Here is a 17,513-nt window from a genome sequence, read left to right on the forward strand (position 1 = left end):
AATTCAAAGCTTTTATAAAGATATTTATAGGTATATATATATATATATATATATATATATATAGCTTGTTTATTGCGCTTCGCTTTATTGCGCTTTGCAGATATCGCTCTTTTTACAAATATATAGATAGATAAATAAGTAGGTAGATAGATATTGTACGGCAGACAAATAACCATCCAACAGGTAAGTAAATACTCAGGCCTAGATTTGGAGTTCGGCGGTAGCCGTCAAAACCAGCGTTAGAGGCTCCTAACGCTGGTTTTGGCCGCCCGCTGGTATTTGGAGTCAGTGATTAAAGGGTCTAACGCTCACTTTTCAGCCGCGACTTTTCCATACCGCAGATCCCCCTACGCCATTTGCGTAGCCTATCTTTTCAATGGGATCTTTCTAACGCTGGTATTTAGAGTCGTTTCTGAAGTGAGCGTTAGAGCTCTAACGACAAAATTCCAGCCGCCTGAAAATAGCAGGAGTTAAGAGCTTTCTGTCTAACGCCGGTTTATAAAGCTCTTAACTACTGTACCCTAAAGTACACTAACACCCATAAACTACCTATGTACCCCTAAACCGAGGTCCCCCCACATCGCCGCCACTCTATTTAAATTTTTAACCCCTAATCTGCCGACCGCCACCTACGTTATACTTATGTACCCCTAATCTGCTGCCCCTAACCCCGCCGACCCCTATATTATATTTCTTAACCCCTAACTTGCCCCCCACAACGTCGCCGCAAGCTACTTAAAATAATTAACCCCTAATCTTCCGACCGCAAATCGCCGCCACCTACGTTATCCCTATGTACCCCTAATCTGCTACCCCTAACATCGCCGACCCCTATATTATATTTATTAACCCCTAATCTGCCCCCCTCAACGTCGCCGACACCTGCCTACACTTATTAACCCCTAATCTGCCGAGCGGACCTGAGCGCTACTATAATAAAGTTATGAACCCCTAACCCGCCTCACTAACCCTATCATAAATAGTATTAACCCCTAATCTGCCCTCCCTAACATCGCCGACACCTAACTTCAATTATTAACCCCTAATCTGCCGACCGGAGCTCACCGCTATTCTAATAAATGTATTAACCCCTAAAGCTAAGTCTAACCCTAACACTAACACCCCCCTAAGTTAAATATAATTTTTATCTAACGAAATAAATTAACTCTTATTAAATAAATGATTCCTATTTAAAGCTAAATACTTACCTGTAAAATACATCCTAATATAGCTACAATATAAATTATAATTATATTGTAGCTATTTTAGGATTAATATTTATTTTACAGGTAACTTTGTAATTATTTTAACCAGGTACAATAGCTATTAAATAGTTAAGAACTATTTAATAGTTACCTAGTTAAAATAATAACAAAATTACCTGTAAAATAAGTCCTAACCTAAGATATAATTAAACCTAACACTACCCTATCAATAAAATAATTAAATAAACTACCTACAATTACCTACAATTAACCTAACACTACACTATCAATAAATTAATTAAATACAATTCCTACAAATAAATACAATTAAATAAACTAGCTAAAGTACAAAAAATAAAAAAGATCTAAGTTACAGAAAATAAAAAAATATTTACAAACATAATAAAAATATTACAACAATTTTAAACTAATTACACCTACTCTAAGCCCCCTAATAAAATAACAAAGCCCCCCAAAATAAAAAATTCCCTACCCTATTCTAAATTAAAAAAGTTACAAGCTCTTTTACCTTACCAGCCCTGAACAGGGCCCTTTGCGGGGCATGCCCCAAGAATTTCAGCTCTTTTGCCTGTAAAAGAATAAATACAATACCCCCCCCCCAACATTACAACCCACCACCCACATACCCCTAATCTAACCCAAACCCCCCTTAAATAAACCTAACACTAAGCCCCTGAAGATCTTCCTACCTTGTCTTCACCATACCAGGTTCACCGATCCGTCCTGAAGAGCTCCTCCGATGTCCTGATCCAAGCCCAAGCGGGGGCTGAAGAGGTCCATGATCCGGTCAAAGTCTTCATCCAAGCGGGGCAGAAGAGGATCTTCCATCCGATTGAAGTCATCATCCAGGCGGCATCTTCTATGGTCTTCCATCCGGAGCGAAGCGGCAGGATCCTGAAGACCTCCAGCGCGGAACATCCATCCGGACCGACGACTGAACGACGAATGACTGTTCCTTTAAGGGACGTCATCCAAGATGGCGTCCCTCGAATTCCGATTGGCTGATAGGATTCTATCAGCCAATCGGAATTAAGGTATGAATTTTCTGATTGGCTGATGGAATCAGCCAATCAGAATCAAGTTCAATCCGATTGGCTGATCCAATCAGCCAATCAGATTGAGCTCGCATTCTATTGGCTGTTCCGATCAGCCAATAGAATGCGAGCTCAATCTGATTGGCTGATTGGATCAGCCAATCGGATTGAACTTGATTCTGATTGGCTGATTCCATCAGCCAATCAGAAAATTCATACCTTAATTCCGATTGGCTGATAGAATCCTATCAGCCAATCGGAATTCGAGGGACGCCATCTTGGATGACGTCCCTTAAAGGAACAGTCATTCGTCGTTCAGTCGTCGGTCCGGATGGATGTTCCGCGCTGGAGGTCTTCAGGATCCTGCCGCTTCGCTCCGGATGGAAGACCATAGAAGATGCCGCCTGGATGATGACTTCAATCGGATGGAAGATCCTCTTCTGCCCCGCTTGGATGAAGACTTTGACCGGATCATGGACCTCTTCAGCCCCCGCTTGGGCTTGGATCAGGACATCGGAGGAGCTCTTCAGGACGGATCGGTGAACCTGGTATGGTGAAGACAAGGTAGGAAGATCTTCAGGGGCTTAGTGTTAGGTTTATTTAAGGGGGGTTTGGGTTAGATTAGGGGTATGTGGGTGGTGGGTTGTAATGTTGGGGGGGGGGTATTGTATTTATTCTTTTACAGGCAAAAGAGCTGAAATTCTTGGGGCATGCCCCGCAAAGGGCCCTGTTCAGGGCTGGTAAGGTAAGAGAGCTTGTAACTTTTTTAATTTAGAATAGGGTAGGGAATTTTTTATTTTGGGGGGCTTTGTTATTTTATTAGGGGGCTTAGAGTAGGTGTAATCAGTTTAAAATTGTTGTAATATTTTTATTATGTTTGTAAATATTTTTTTATTTTCTGTAACTTAGATCTTTTTTATTTTTTGTACTTTAGCTAGTTTATTTAATTGTATTTATTTGTAGGAATTGTATTTAATTAATTTATTGATAGTGTAGTGTTAGGTTAATTGTAGGTAATTGTAGGTAGTTTATTTAATTATTTTATTGATAGGGTAGTGTTAGGTTTAATTATATCTTAGGTTAGGACTTATTTTACAGGTAATTTTGTTATTATTTTAACTAGGTAACTATTAAATAGTTCTTAACTATTTAATAGCTATTGTACCTGGTTAAAATAATTACAAAGTTACCTGTAAAATAAATATTAATCCTAAAATAGCTATAATATAATTATAATTTATATTGTAGCTATATTAGGGTTTATTTTACAGGTAAGTATTTAGCTTTAAATAGGAATAATTTATTTAATAAGAGTTAATTTATTTCGTTAGATAAAAATTATATTTAACTTAGGGGGGTGTTAGTGTTAGGGTTAGACTTAGCTTTAGGGGTTAATACATTTATTAGAATAGCGGTGAGCTCCGGTCGGCAGATTAGGGGTTAATAATTGAAGTTAGGTGTCGGCGATGTTAGGGAGGGCAGATTAGGGGTTAATACTATTTATGATAGGGTTAGTGAGGCGGATTAGGGGTTAATAACTTTATTATAGTAGCGCTCAGGTCCGCTCGGCAGATTAGGGGTTAATAAGTGTAGGCAGGTGTCGGCGACGTTGAGGGGGGCAGATTAGGGGTTAATAAATATAATATAGGGGTCGGCGATGTTAGGGCAGCAGATTAGGGGTACATAGGGATAACGTAGGTTGCGGCGGTTTACGGAGCGGCAGATTAGGGGTTTAAAAAAATATGCAGGGGTCAGCGATAGCGGGGGCGGCAGATTAGGGGTTAATAAGTGTAAGGGTAGGGGTGTTTAGACTCGGGGTACATGTTAGAGTGTTAGGTGCAGACGTAGGAAGTGTTTCCCCATAGGAAACAATGGGGCTGCGTTAGGAGCTGAACGCTGCTTTTTTGCAGGTGTTAGGTTTTTTTTCAGCTCAAACAGCCCCATTGTTTCCTATGGGGGAATCGTGCACGAGCACGTTTTTGAGGCCGGCCGCGTCCGTAAGCAACTCTGGTATCGAGAGTTGCATTTGCGGTAAAAATGCTCTACGCTCCTTTTTTGGAGCCTAACGCAGCATTTGTTTAAACTCTCGATACCAGAGTTAAATTTATGGTGCGGCCAGAAAAAAGCCCGCGGAGCGTTAGCAGCCCTTTTACCGCCGAACTCCAAATCTAGGCCTCAACGAGCAGTCAGCTTAATAAGGTAGTGAAAATATGAGCCATAAACTGACAGTCATTCAGCACAATACAAATGGGATGAATGTTGTAGGAAACAAGTAGTAAGTGAAGTATTAACAAACAACACCTTCCGGGTTTACTTCAGGCTTGTTGATACACCATAAACATCCTGGAAAACACTGTAACGACTTCCCTTGAGTGATGTGTGCTCCATTACTTATATTTTTTCATTTTTTTAAGAGTGCTGAGTTCCCTTACTTTCAGGATTAAGCCGTATAATCCTGTTTCTCTTCTTCTGTATTTTGTTTATAATTATGTTTGAGGGTCTTCACCACTATCTATGTGTGGTCTAACTAACCACTAGGTACATAATTTTCTCTGTCTCTAAAATTCGTTTTTTTTTCTAGTAGTTTCTCTCCCTATTTTTCATTTATATACAAATACAGTATCTCACAAAAGTGAGTACACCCCTCACATTTTTGTAAATATTTTATTATATCTTCTTCATGTGACAACACTGAAGAAATGACACTTTGCTACAATGTAAAGTAGTGAGTGTACAGCCTGTTTAACAGTGTAAATTTGCTGTCCCCTCAAAATAACTGAACACACAGCCATTAATGTCTAAACCGTTGGCAACAAACATGAGTACACCCCTAAGTAGAAATGTCTAAAGTGGCCCAAAGTGTTAATATTTTGTGTGACCACCATTATTTTCCAGCACTGCCTTACCCCTCTTGGGCATGGAGTTCACCAGAGCTTCACAGGTTGCCACTGGAGTTCTCTTCCACTCCTCCATGATGACATCACAGAGCTGGTGGATGAGGATGCCCCACAGATGCTTAATAGGGTTTAGGTCTGGAGACATGCTTGGCCAGTCCATCACCTTTACCCTCAGCTTCTTTAGCAAGGCAGTGGTCGTCTTGGAGGTGTGTTTGGGGCCGTTATCATGTTGGAATACTGCCCTGCGGCTCAGTCTCCGAAGGGAGGGGATCATGCTCTGCTTCAGTATGTCACAGTACATGTTGGAATTTATGGTTCCCTCAATGAACTGTAGCTCCCAGTGCCGGCAGCACTCATGAAGGCCCAGACCATGACACTCCCACCACCATGCTTGACTGTAGGCAAGACACACTTGTCTTTGCACTCCTCATCTGGTTGCCGCCACACACGCTTGACACCATCTGAAACAAATAAGTTTATCTTGGTCTCATTGGACCACAGGACATGGTTCCAGTAATCCATGTCCTTAGTCTGCTTGTCTTCAGCAAACTGTTTGCTGGCTTTCTTGTGCATCACCTTTAGAAGAGGCTTCCTTCTGGGACGACAGCCATGCAGACCAATCTGATGCAGTTTGCGGCGTATGGTTTGAGCACTGACAGGCTTTCCCCCCACCCCTTCAATCTCTGCAGCAATGCTGGCAGCACTCATATGTCTATTTGCCAAAGACAACCTTTGGTTATGACGCTGAGCATGTGCACTCAACTTCTGTGGTCGACCATGGCGAGGCCTGTTCTGAGTGGAACCTGTCCTGTGAAACTGCTATATGGTCTTGCCCACCATGCTGCAGCTCAGCTTCAGGGTCTTCTTATAGCCTAGGCCATATTATTGTAGAGCAACCATTCTTTTTTTCAGATCCTCAGAGTTCTTTGCCATGAGGTGCCATGTTTAACTTCTAGTGACCAGTATGAGAGAGTGTGAGAGCGATAACACCAAATTTCACACACCTGCTTCCCATTCCCACCTGATACCTGGTAACTAGGGTTGCCACCCGTCCCTTAAATACAAAATACATATAAGTTACACATGCTGCAGGGTGTGCAGGGATGAATAGCAATAGTGCTGTCCATAAACACAATACATGTTCCTCCCTGCACACCCTGCAGCATGTGTAACTCATAAACATGACTGAGGTGGCAACCATACTTGTAACCCTAACGAGTCACATGACACCGGGGAGGGAAAATGGCTAATTGGGCTCAATTTGGACATTTCCAGTTAGGGGTGTACTCACTTTTGTTGCCAACGGTTTAGACATTAATAGCAGTGTGTTGAGTTATTTTGAGGGGACAGCAAATTTACACTGTTATACAGGCTGTACACTCACTACTTTACATTGTAGCAAAGTGTCATTTCTTCAGTGTTGTCACATGAAAAGATATAATAACATATTTACAAAAATGTAAGGGGTGTACTCACTTTTGTGAGATACTGTTTATATATATATATATATATATATATATATATATATATATATATATATATATATAGTTTATTTTTTTAAATAAAAGGACATTTTTTGTGAAGAACATTGGAATTAAAAGTACTTTTATTCAAAACACATTAAAACACGTTAAAAATTAATAAAAATGATATTGCATATTTCAAGGTATTTGTATAGAAAGGGCTCAAAAGTCTATATATAGGGCTATATAAGTGTATAAATGTGTATTTAGGTGTTTAAGTTTATATGTGTATATGGTAGTGTGGTAGAATAAGATTGGTTATTGCACCATTTGTAGTCTAGCCCTAAATTCTCTCTATAAAATGATTGTTAATATAGACACATTTTTCTCTGCAGGATACTGCACCTTTAAGTACTGAGAGGGGGGAGGGAGGAAGACATTTAGCAGTGACAGATGTAATGGTCGTAACTCATCACTTACTCCACATTCCTAGTCAAGTTGTTTGGGTTTGTTTTTTAAAGAATGAGTACAATTGTAGAAGTGTAGGCATGACACGTATATTCTAAGAGTTGTGTATTAGGACTCTGGCAAGCTAGAAAAGGTGTTTTTATATATAGGAAACAGTATAAAAGACTTACAGCATTAGCAGTAAAAATAATTCATCGGTGAGTAAAGGAGCCATTATTTTATTTACTAGTTTCTCAGCCCAGGGACCATAAACAAGGGGTTCTTTAAAGGTTCACCTCCTTATTAAAAAATAGTCCTTACTCAGATTCAGAAACTGTAAATAATGTATCACAAAAAAGTTCAGCTTGAAGGAATGACTGCATTTTCCCCCTAGTGTGGGTAATAGGGGAATGCCTAAAGCCAGTGGTATTTTTTCTTTTAATGCTGCCTTAGGCACTGAGAAATTTGCTGTGCCCATGATTATTCCACCCTCAACAACTTCAGCTCTTACTACACAACTAGAAGCCAGAGGAGCAGGAAGGGGTCAGCGAAAAATCTATTGTAGTGCACACATGGAGCAGCCTCTAAGTAGAGACTGTAAGACTAGACAATGAAATTCAAATCTGTAAAACATAAACATATTCCTAAGCTTGGGAGTAGGTAGTAAATGCAGTATTTGGTATCAAAGCCAGATCTAGCACACAGTGGCGGTTCTATGGGGGTGCTGAGCGGTGTTATGCACCTCCAAACGCACTTGTAGCCCCACATCAAGCTTGAAAAGGCTCCATAAATTATATGTGCTGTGTATTCACCCCCTTTGTTAGCCCCCAAATATTGAGTTCTACCTCCACTGCAAGCACAACTAGCTGATGTGACAACATATTTACTAATATACAGTATAATTTAATGACCCTGTTAAACAAAATTCAACATATTTTATGAACACGTAGAGGGCTGCTTTTTTATAATAAGTTTATTGGTACTTTATAAATAAAAGAAAACAATGGGTTATTAAGATTGGATACTGTATTGTTCAGAAAAAAACACTAGCAGGCCCATTTATCAAGCTCCGTATGGAGCTTGAAGGGCCGTGTTTCTGGCGAGTCTTCAGACTCGCCAGAAACACAAGTTATGAAGCAGCGGTCTAAAGACCGCTGCTCCATAACCCTGTCCGCCTGCTCTGAGCAGGCGGACAGAAATCACCGGAAATCAACCCTATCAAATACGATCGGGTTGATTGACACCTCCCTGCTGGCGGCCGATTGGCCGCGAGTCAGCAGGGGGCGGCGTTGCACCAGCAGCTCTTGTGAGCTGCTGGTGCAATGTTAAATGCGGAGAGCTTATTGCTCTCCGCATTTAGCGAGGTCTTGCGGACCTGATCCGCAGTGTCGGATCAGGTCCGCAAGCCCTTTGATAAATGGGCCCCTAATACTTGTGATGCTAAAACTTTCCATAATTAATACACTATTGGTAGCTAGCTGAATATCTCTGCTGAACTGAGGCATATGTGCATAGCCACCAATCGCCAGCTAGCTCCCGGCAGTGCATTGCTACTATAGGGTCTACCTAGGTATGCATTTTTAACAAATGATACCAAAAGAACAAAATACATTTGATAATAAAATCAAATTTAACCCCTCCACTACCGGGAATTACAGAGAAAAACTTGCACAAAGTACCAGATCATTTTTAGCATTTTTGCTATCTCTCAATTTAACCAGAAATAGAACCTTAGTTTTGTTTATTTTTTTATTTACCTATGAAAACTATATATATATATATATATATATATATATATATATATATATATATATATATATATATATATATATATATATATATATATATATATATTTAAAGTAGACAACCCAAAGTATTAGTCTAGGTCCATTTTGTTATATTTGATGCCACCAAATATAATCATATAAAAAAAGTAAACTTTTTAGCAAACTCACTGAAATTATTTACACACAACTACTATAGTGATAACTGGTTGTAAAACTTCTCTAGGATCCCCTTTGTTTAGAAATATTAGACATACATAGCTTTGCTATTGTTATTTGTGGAATTTAGAATGCTGCTAATTGCGGCTGCTCACTACAATTCTGAAATTCCCAGCGGTGAAGGGGTTAATCAGTTAGCCTGTAAAGATAATAATTGCTTTAGTGTAGAGATTACCCTCCCAAATGAGACCTCCCACCCCTTGATCCCTCCCAAACATCTCTCTTCAATCCCCTTCTCACTGGTCACCACCATCCAGGTAATTGTTTTTTTTTTATTATTATTTCTGTAGTGTAGGGTTCTCTCCTCACTCTCCCACCTAAACAGCCTCTCTTCCCACTGCTATCCAACATATTTATTACTGGTAGCAATAAATTATTTTACAATTTTTCCCCTTTTTCCTCAGGGCTTCCCACTTGCTTCCTTCCCTTCCACTCGGCACCAACGGAGGATCAATACAGATAGTGACACAGACAGTGTCACTCTCTGTAACAATCGGCGATCTTGCTTCATACGGTAAGGGAGCGCTATCAGACCATATGAAGGCAGATGCCTTCTGGCCTAGCTGCATTCAGTGGGGACCACAGCATGCGCCATGCTCCACCATGTTGAACATAGGTACTACGTAAACACAGTCGGCAGGGCAAAGTACTGTGTGATGTAGTACCTATGTCTAATTGGCGCAAATGGTTACAAATCTCCTAAAATCACATGCTCTGTCTGAACCATGAAAGTTTAATTTTGACTTTCATGTCAAGGAATAGTGCTTTAAAATAAAGATAGCAATAGGTAGCAGATGATGCGGTTCCCCATCTATACCATCAGCATTCTAAATATTTAGCTTTGTGTTCTACAACCCCCTTATAATAAGCATCCATTATCACAGGTTCCTGCAGTCGATTTACTTTGGCTAGGACCTTACAGTGGTACTTGGTAAGATACACCAGCCTTCTGCTAATTACAGACTGTAATATAATGCTGCGCACTCCTGTTATAATAGGTTTTATCAATTTACAAAAGGTTCTGACCTTTTCTATTGCAGAAGGTAATGATGCCCTGATCTTTATTAAACCTGAGAAATCTTAGCCTTGGGTATTATTTTGAAGGTAATTATTTATCAATTTTGGGTGAGTAATATCTATATCAAAGACATGAAAATAAAACAGAAAAATCATACAATTGGCAGACAGTATGCAGTTGGTAAATAGCATGTGCCATACGACATAATCAAACCTCCTGATAAGCATATGTATATCATTTTATGGCAGATGTCCATGTTTAGTTTATTCTTGTCCCATGTACTGTATCTACCACCCTGTAAAGTAATACTTTAGTCATTTATGTATGTGCCTGCCACATTCTACCTTCTATTTTTATTTATCTGAAAAATGATGCCCACCTTAATTGTATCAATGGTTTGTACTGCATGCATTAGAACACACTGTCGGTCTACCCCTCACTCAATATGTATAGCAAATTCATCTCCCTTTTCATTAGCTGTCAGCATGCTTCAGGCAGCATAGTTGTTCCTTTATTTTCTGACAACTATACATTCTATTTTCAATCCTAAGAATACATTCATGATTTTATATATATATATATAATCTGAAACAAAAACTTGAAAATGTGTTTTATTAATATAATTAAATCTAGATTGTTTTCATACTTGTGGGGGTGTGTCCTTGTCTACCTGTATAGATGTGTGAGTTGTCCAGAACAGTCGTTGTGCAATTTAACCGTAGGGAACAGTTTTGCAAAAACATGAATTGTGTGTTTGCTTCAATACAGGATCTAGTTCAACAAAAACTTCCCACTTCACATTAATGCCAGAAGGAGGACACTGAACACACTATATTACCAATTGTTTTTATTTTAGATACAGTATTTCATGACTTAGAGGGTGTTTTATTCAGATATATCTCAGATGGCATATAAATGCTTTTATATGGGTTTATTGCACACTCAAATTATGACTGTGTTTATGTACTTAGAAGCACATCCAATATACCCTGTGTCAATATTCATTTATACATTTTTAAATTGTTGTTTTTTAACATGTTGAATTTCTGCTGTGCTGTTTGTAAGTAAATACTTACTTCTTTATGTTAGGTTGTGAGCCGGCTCCATGCATTGTAGCCTTGTGATTGGTTCCAAAGTGGCGCACAAAGAAATGTTTCTTCCCAGGTAAAGTTGTCACAAACCTTGGAAGACTCCTTAATTTGTTCCTCAAAACCCATCTGAGAACAAGCATCTCTGCCTAAGGCACTAGGACAAAATGACTTGATTGACTGTAGTAGTATTATGTGGAAAAACAGCTCTGACATTAGAAATTAAAGTGCCCAATGAAACTTGAGGAGATATGGGCTAGAAGTCACTTAACAAGTGGGACAAAAATGTAATGGCCCAGGTAGTTGTAAATCCAGTTTATGCCAATCTCATCTATTATGCAGAAGCACCAACTTATTTTCTAGGACAAATTAAGTAATGAGCTATTAAGGAATAACAGAGGAACCCCTGAAGAAATGCAAATACGGTATTACTAGGTTGTGATTGCAAATCCACTAAACAAAGGTGTAAAAACAGGTTCCTTTCATCACAGCCATAAAAAGAAATAAGTAGTTCAGAGATGACATTCCTTGTACCATGTGCTATTAAGTTCAGGAGCACAGTCACAGCAGCCTAGTGAGTATGGTCCCTTTAAGGAGCTGCAAGCAGTTACATGGTATCTATTTCCAGACAAGAGGCAAGCCTCCTGCAAATGCCTCTCCAGCATCCAATCAGAAAGGAGGAGAGGTGGGGCCAAACACTAGCTTACCAAGGGCAGGTGGGAGGACATAGTATAAGTTTTTTTTCTGACCATGCCCCCCTTCCCTCTGTATCTGTTTCATCATGCAGTGTCACAGATACCTGTCTGCAGCAATGAATGGCTACAGACCTTGTGCTCATAAGCACAGAAAGAAAATGTAAGAAAAGCATTATGGTCCTTATAGATATGTTTACAGACTAAGCTTACAAGAGTCAGTTTTTATTTCTGCAATTTAACTACATAAGTGTGTATGTTGTTCCCTGAACTGACAACTGGATCACCTGCACTTTAATATGATATAATATAATGGGAAAACAAGCCAATTAAACTGCACACAAACTTCTATCAAGGCAACAGGAAAAGTCAGAATAAAAGATGAAGACATTATGGACAAACACTACAAACGGAACTGTTTTAGGTTACAGCACAGGCACAAAGGAAAACGTATTAAATATGCAGTGGAACTAACTCTTCCTTAAAGGGACATTGAACACCAAATAAATGCTAGATAGAATGATGCATTTACAGAAAAGATTAGTCTGAGAATAACATGTAGATATATTTTTTAAAGTTTAATTAGCTGTTTAAATATTGAAAGAATAAGTGTAAAGTTTAAGGGGTCGATTTATCAAGCTCCGTATGCTCCATAACTTGTCCGCCTGCACTGAGGCCGCGGACAGAAATCAACCCGATCGAATACGATCGGGTTGATTGAAACCTCCTGCTAGCGGCCAATCTGCAGGGGGCGGCATTGCACCAGCAGTTCACAAGAACTGCTGGTGCAATGATAAATGCCTACAGCGTATGCTCTCGGCATTTATCGATGTGCCGCGGACATGATCGTCTCACTATGTTAAATATACCCCTTAGTGTCTATAAAACAATGGAAGCTGCCATGTTGTAGCTTAGGTTACCTTCTCTGCTGTGGCCAATTAGAGATAGCTATAAATTGGTCACTAGAGTGTGCAGCCAATGGCTGTATGGATTATAACAGTGTTCTGCACTTCCACTTCTAACAAGAACTGAAAAGATCACAATTTCAGAATGGAATTACAAAATAACACACACATTCACAATTTATCATTTTATATTACCATCTCAAAGTGTTTAATGTCCCTTTAAAGCATTGTGAGTTTAATTATTCCCATGGAAATATGTGTGCCCGAGTATCTTAAAGGGACATGAAACTCAAAATTTTCCTTTCATGATTCAGATAGAGAATATAATTTTAAAACATTTCCAATTTACTTTTATGATGAAATGTACGTCTTTCTCATATTATTCTTTGTTGAAGAGATATCTAGATAGGTTGCATGCACATGTCGGGAGCACTACATGACAGAAAATAGTGCTGCCATCTAGTGCTCTTGCTAATGTATAACATTGTTGCAAAACTGTTGCCATATAGTGTTGCAGGCACGTGTACACTCCTTAACTTACCTTCCTGCTTTTCAACAAAGGATAACAAGAAAACAAAAGCAATTTGATAAAAGAATTACACTGGAATGTTGTTTAAAATTGTATGTTCTATTTGATTCATGAAAAAAAATTGGGGTTATGTCCCTTTAATTGACATGCAGCAAATACAACCATACTTACCATAGTTTTAGCCTTTCCCAGCCTTGCATTTTGAGCAATCTTCACTCTTTATAGAACCAATCTTATTACATTGTAAATTAAACTATTTTGCAAAAATGATGGAAGGTGGAGTTTTAAATACTAGGTGATTATTTTTCTTAAACACACAGCAAACGTTGCAATATTGCATAAGAAAGAACAGCAACCGTGATTGTGTTCAAATAATAACCCAGTTAAAGGGTTACCCGAAAAATGTTATTGTTTAAAAAAACATAGATAATCCCTTTATTGCCCATTCCCTAGTTTTGCATAACCAACACTATTATATTAAAACACTTTTTACCTCTGTGATTACATTGTATCTAAGCCTCTGCAGACTGCCCCCTTATCTCAGTGCTTTTTACAAACTTGCATTTTAGCCAATTAGTGCTGGTTCCTGCAACAACTCCACTGGAGTGAGCAAAGTATTATCTATATTGCACATAAACTAACACCGTCTGGCTGTGAAAAGCTGATAAAATGCACTGAGATAAGAGGAGACCTGCAGGGGCTTCAAAACAGTCCGATTTTTAGAGGTTTAAAGGTTATAAAGTATATTATTATAACAGAGGTGGTTGTGGATAGAGACTCTGTTGTGGCATAGTCATTGGGTCACTGAGAGCTGTCACGTTTTAACTACACACTTGGTATTAAACTCGCTAGTAGTGAAAGACGCTAGACCAAAGATAAATTGAACAGTACCTGCACTATTGTAGCATACAATGGAAGACATCTCAGCTTAAGCTAGCCAAAGTATAATATAGTAGCAGATATGGCAAACAGATATATAGGTTCAGTATATGGCAAACAAGTTAGCTGGAACAAGAGGTACTACAAAGCTGGAACAAACTGTGGCAGATTTCTATTCATGAAACAAAATAGGATAATAACAAGCGGGAGAAGATTAAACTGTAGTAGTTCCCTTCTGAAAACAGTTCAGAAGACATACCTGGGTAATGCACTGAAATTCAGGAAATGATAGGTAAAAATGTAGTAGTTTAAATTGACATTCCAGCTAAAGCAAACATGTAAATCAGTGCATTTCAGTTTTAAAAGAAGTATATAATGGAGCAGACATGGGGCTCCATGTACTAAGCAGTCAGCGAGCTACCCGCAACAAATCTCGCGTCAAAATTCGCAAACTGATATGTACAAAGCCGTCAATTATGTTAAAACTCGCATCTTTAAAATTGCGAGCGTACTTATCCGCCAAACCTCGCTACCGCTCCATTTTTCACTGTAATTAGACACATTTGACCACCAACTCGCCAAAAACGAATGTACTAAAAAATCTATTTGTCCGCTCGCTACAATTTCCGCTCCCACCTCGTTATTTTTGCCTCGCCACCTTTTAGGTGGCGGGCAAGGTACAAAACAATAGGAAAGTCAATCTAGACGCCAGTCTAGACATATATAAAAGGCAGTAATATCAGCATTGTACTTACAGCATAACTGGCGTCTAATTTGTCTCTCATTTCCATGTACATAAATTGCGCCCAATTTGTCGACTGTAATTAAAGAGTAATCTATATTTTAAATTTGTATTGTATAGTTGTCAATCTTTATAATTATTTTTATATTAATATTTATATATTATCAGATCCAGATGAAGCCATATCCAAATTGTAAATAAATATTACAAAAATAACGCTCTGTTATCACTCTTCAAAAAATTTTGAACAATAATAAAGTTGTTTAGATAAGTTGAACTTTTATAGGAGCAAAATTCTATTCCCGCGACTACTATGATGTTCGTGACACCTTGCATGTCACGTGTTAATAATTGGCCAGACAATTCAACTGAAAGTTAAGTACATCAGCTTAGTCGCGGCGAGCGAGGCGTCAAATTTATCAACAATCCGCAACTGCTCGCGGCGGGCTAGACTTGTCTATTTATTGGGGGAATATTAGTACATAGCGACAGCGGACACCATTTCGCCCGCGGCGAGTAACGGCGAGTTTATCCGCGTCTACAATGACGGATGAATTGACGGCTTAGTACATGGAGCCCATACTGTACAAAATGCTGTGCACAGAACATACACAAATATGCTTCACTTGCCTGTGCACAGTAAAAAGCTTTCACTGAAATAGTAATAAGTTCAGTCATACAAAAAAACACCCCTATTTAAAATTGAAATGCATTAATGTACTTTTCAAATTCCCTGGAACATCCCTTTAAAAATATCATGGCAAGAGTCATAAAAGGGTATTAAGGCAAAGTCATAGTTATAAGACAGGTCAGCAGGAGGTCATGCGTACAGCAGATGTTCAGCAAGTAAAAGATCATGTACAGAAGATAGCCATACACAGTGCATGTACAGATAAGTGAGAGAAAGACACTTTTTAAATACATGCTAATCAACACGTGACCAATTGTAAAATCATAGCTCGGTAGAATCAAACAAGAACTACAGATATATAGAAACAGGTAGCCTGGAAAATATGGTATGGGAAAAGTATGTATCATGCACTTGTAGTACATATTTTTTTGAGATTGCAATATAAAATATTATATAATAATGTAATACATAATATTTTTCTCCCCCTTTCATGTAATATAATATTGTTGGTTATGCAAAACTGGAGAATGGGCAATAAAGGGATTTTTTTATCTTTTTAAACAATAAACATTTTCAAGTAGACTGTCCCTTTAATATTGGTTAAAATGATATTCTCTAGATAGCTGGAGAGAATATAACCTGCCGCTCAAGCAATTGCATTACTTTAAACTTGTAGTACGAGCGAAAAACCTGATGCGCGCAAACAGTAGTGATTAACCCCTTTTCGTTTGCGCGCCACTTATAATCTAGCCCTAAATGCGCTTCCAGGACCCTTGTTTAGGTGTGTTGGTAAAATGAAGCTGTGAGCTTTGTATATCCTGCTTTAATAAGTCCTTTTAATTTCTTACACTTGGCTTATATTGCGTAAATTATCCTACAAATAAACTAAACTATTATCAAAGGGACATGAAACACAAAATTTTTCATTTGTAATTCAGACATTGGGGCCCATTTATCAAGCTCCGGATGGAGCTTGAAGGCCCCTGCAGGCTCGCCAGAAACACCAGCTCTGAGCAGGCGGACAGACATCGCCGCAATTCAACCTGATCAAGTACGTTCGGGTTGATTGACACAATTGGGTTGATTGACACGATCAGGTTGATTGACACCCCCTGCTAGCGGCCGATTGGCCACGAATCTGCAGGGGGCGCCCTTTGCACCAGCAGTTCACAAGAGCTGCTGGTGCAATGTTGAATACGGAGAGCGTATTGCTCTCTGCATTCAGAAAGGTCTGTCGGACCTGATCCGCACTGTCGGATCAGGTCCGACAGACCTTTGTTAAATAGGGGCCAAAGCATACAATGTTTTAAAAAAGGTTTCAATTTACTTCTATTTGCAGATTTAGGGCTAGATTACAAGGGAAGCGCTAACTAGCAATTTCGCTAGAGCGACAATTGTGCTAGCGGTAAGTTATTTTCAAGAATCTGGTTACGCTGGTATTACAAGTTTAAAGTTAAAAAATGACCTACCGCTAGTGCAATAACCTACTGCTCCATAGAAGTCAATAGAGCAAAAAAGTGTAGAAAAAAACGAACACCCTATTCACGCTAAACTATAAACTATAAGCCCCTACTGTAATAACCCTTTCAAAGCCACATAGCCCTCTAATCTAATCTAAAATTACAGAAAATAAAAAAATGAATTACTAAAAAAAAAAAAATAATTAATCCTATTCAAATACAGCTTAAAACAAACAAACAAATACACCAAAATAACAAAATCCCTATTCTAAAACTAAACTACCAATAGCTAAACCCCTCTAACATTACACCCCCTCACCCCCCCCACCACCCAAAATAAAAAATATATATATATTTTTTTTTATCCGGCTCTTTAGATGCCAAAAAAACCCCAAAAAAACCCTAATTTATAAAAAAAAAAACACACACACCAAAAATAAAAAAATAAACAAACTAACAAATTTGGTACGCACCGATGTTGATGGCGGTGGCGCTCCAC

The 17,513-nt window shown here is 38.7% G+C and overlaps 1 protein-coding gene across 1 annotated transcript in view; it reads right to left on the bottom strand.

Annotated features, from left to right (window-relative positions):
- Window positions 1–11,752, bottom strand: part of GLS2 (glutaminase 2) — a 187,725-nt gene extending 175,973 nt beyond the window's left edge. The window contains exon 1 of the mRNA XM_053708140.1: window positions 11,165–11,752. Coding sequence (XP_053564115.1) covers window positions 11,165–11,319 — 155 coding nt within the window. The 5' untranslated portion in view covers window positions 11,320–11,752. The remainder of the gene's footprint in view (window positions 1–11,164) is intronic.
- Between the last annotated feature and the right edge of the window lie 5,761 nt (window positions 11,753–17,513).

Source organism: Bombina bombina, chromosome 3 (assembly GCF_027579735.1).
Source record: "Bombina bombina isolate aBomBom1 chromosome 3, aBomBom1.pri, whole genome shotgun sequence".
NCBI classification, from domain to species: Eukaryota; Metazoa; Chordata; class Amphibia; order Anura; family Bombinatoridae; genus Bombina; species Bombina bombina.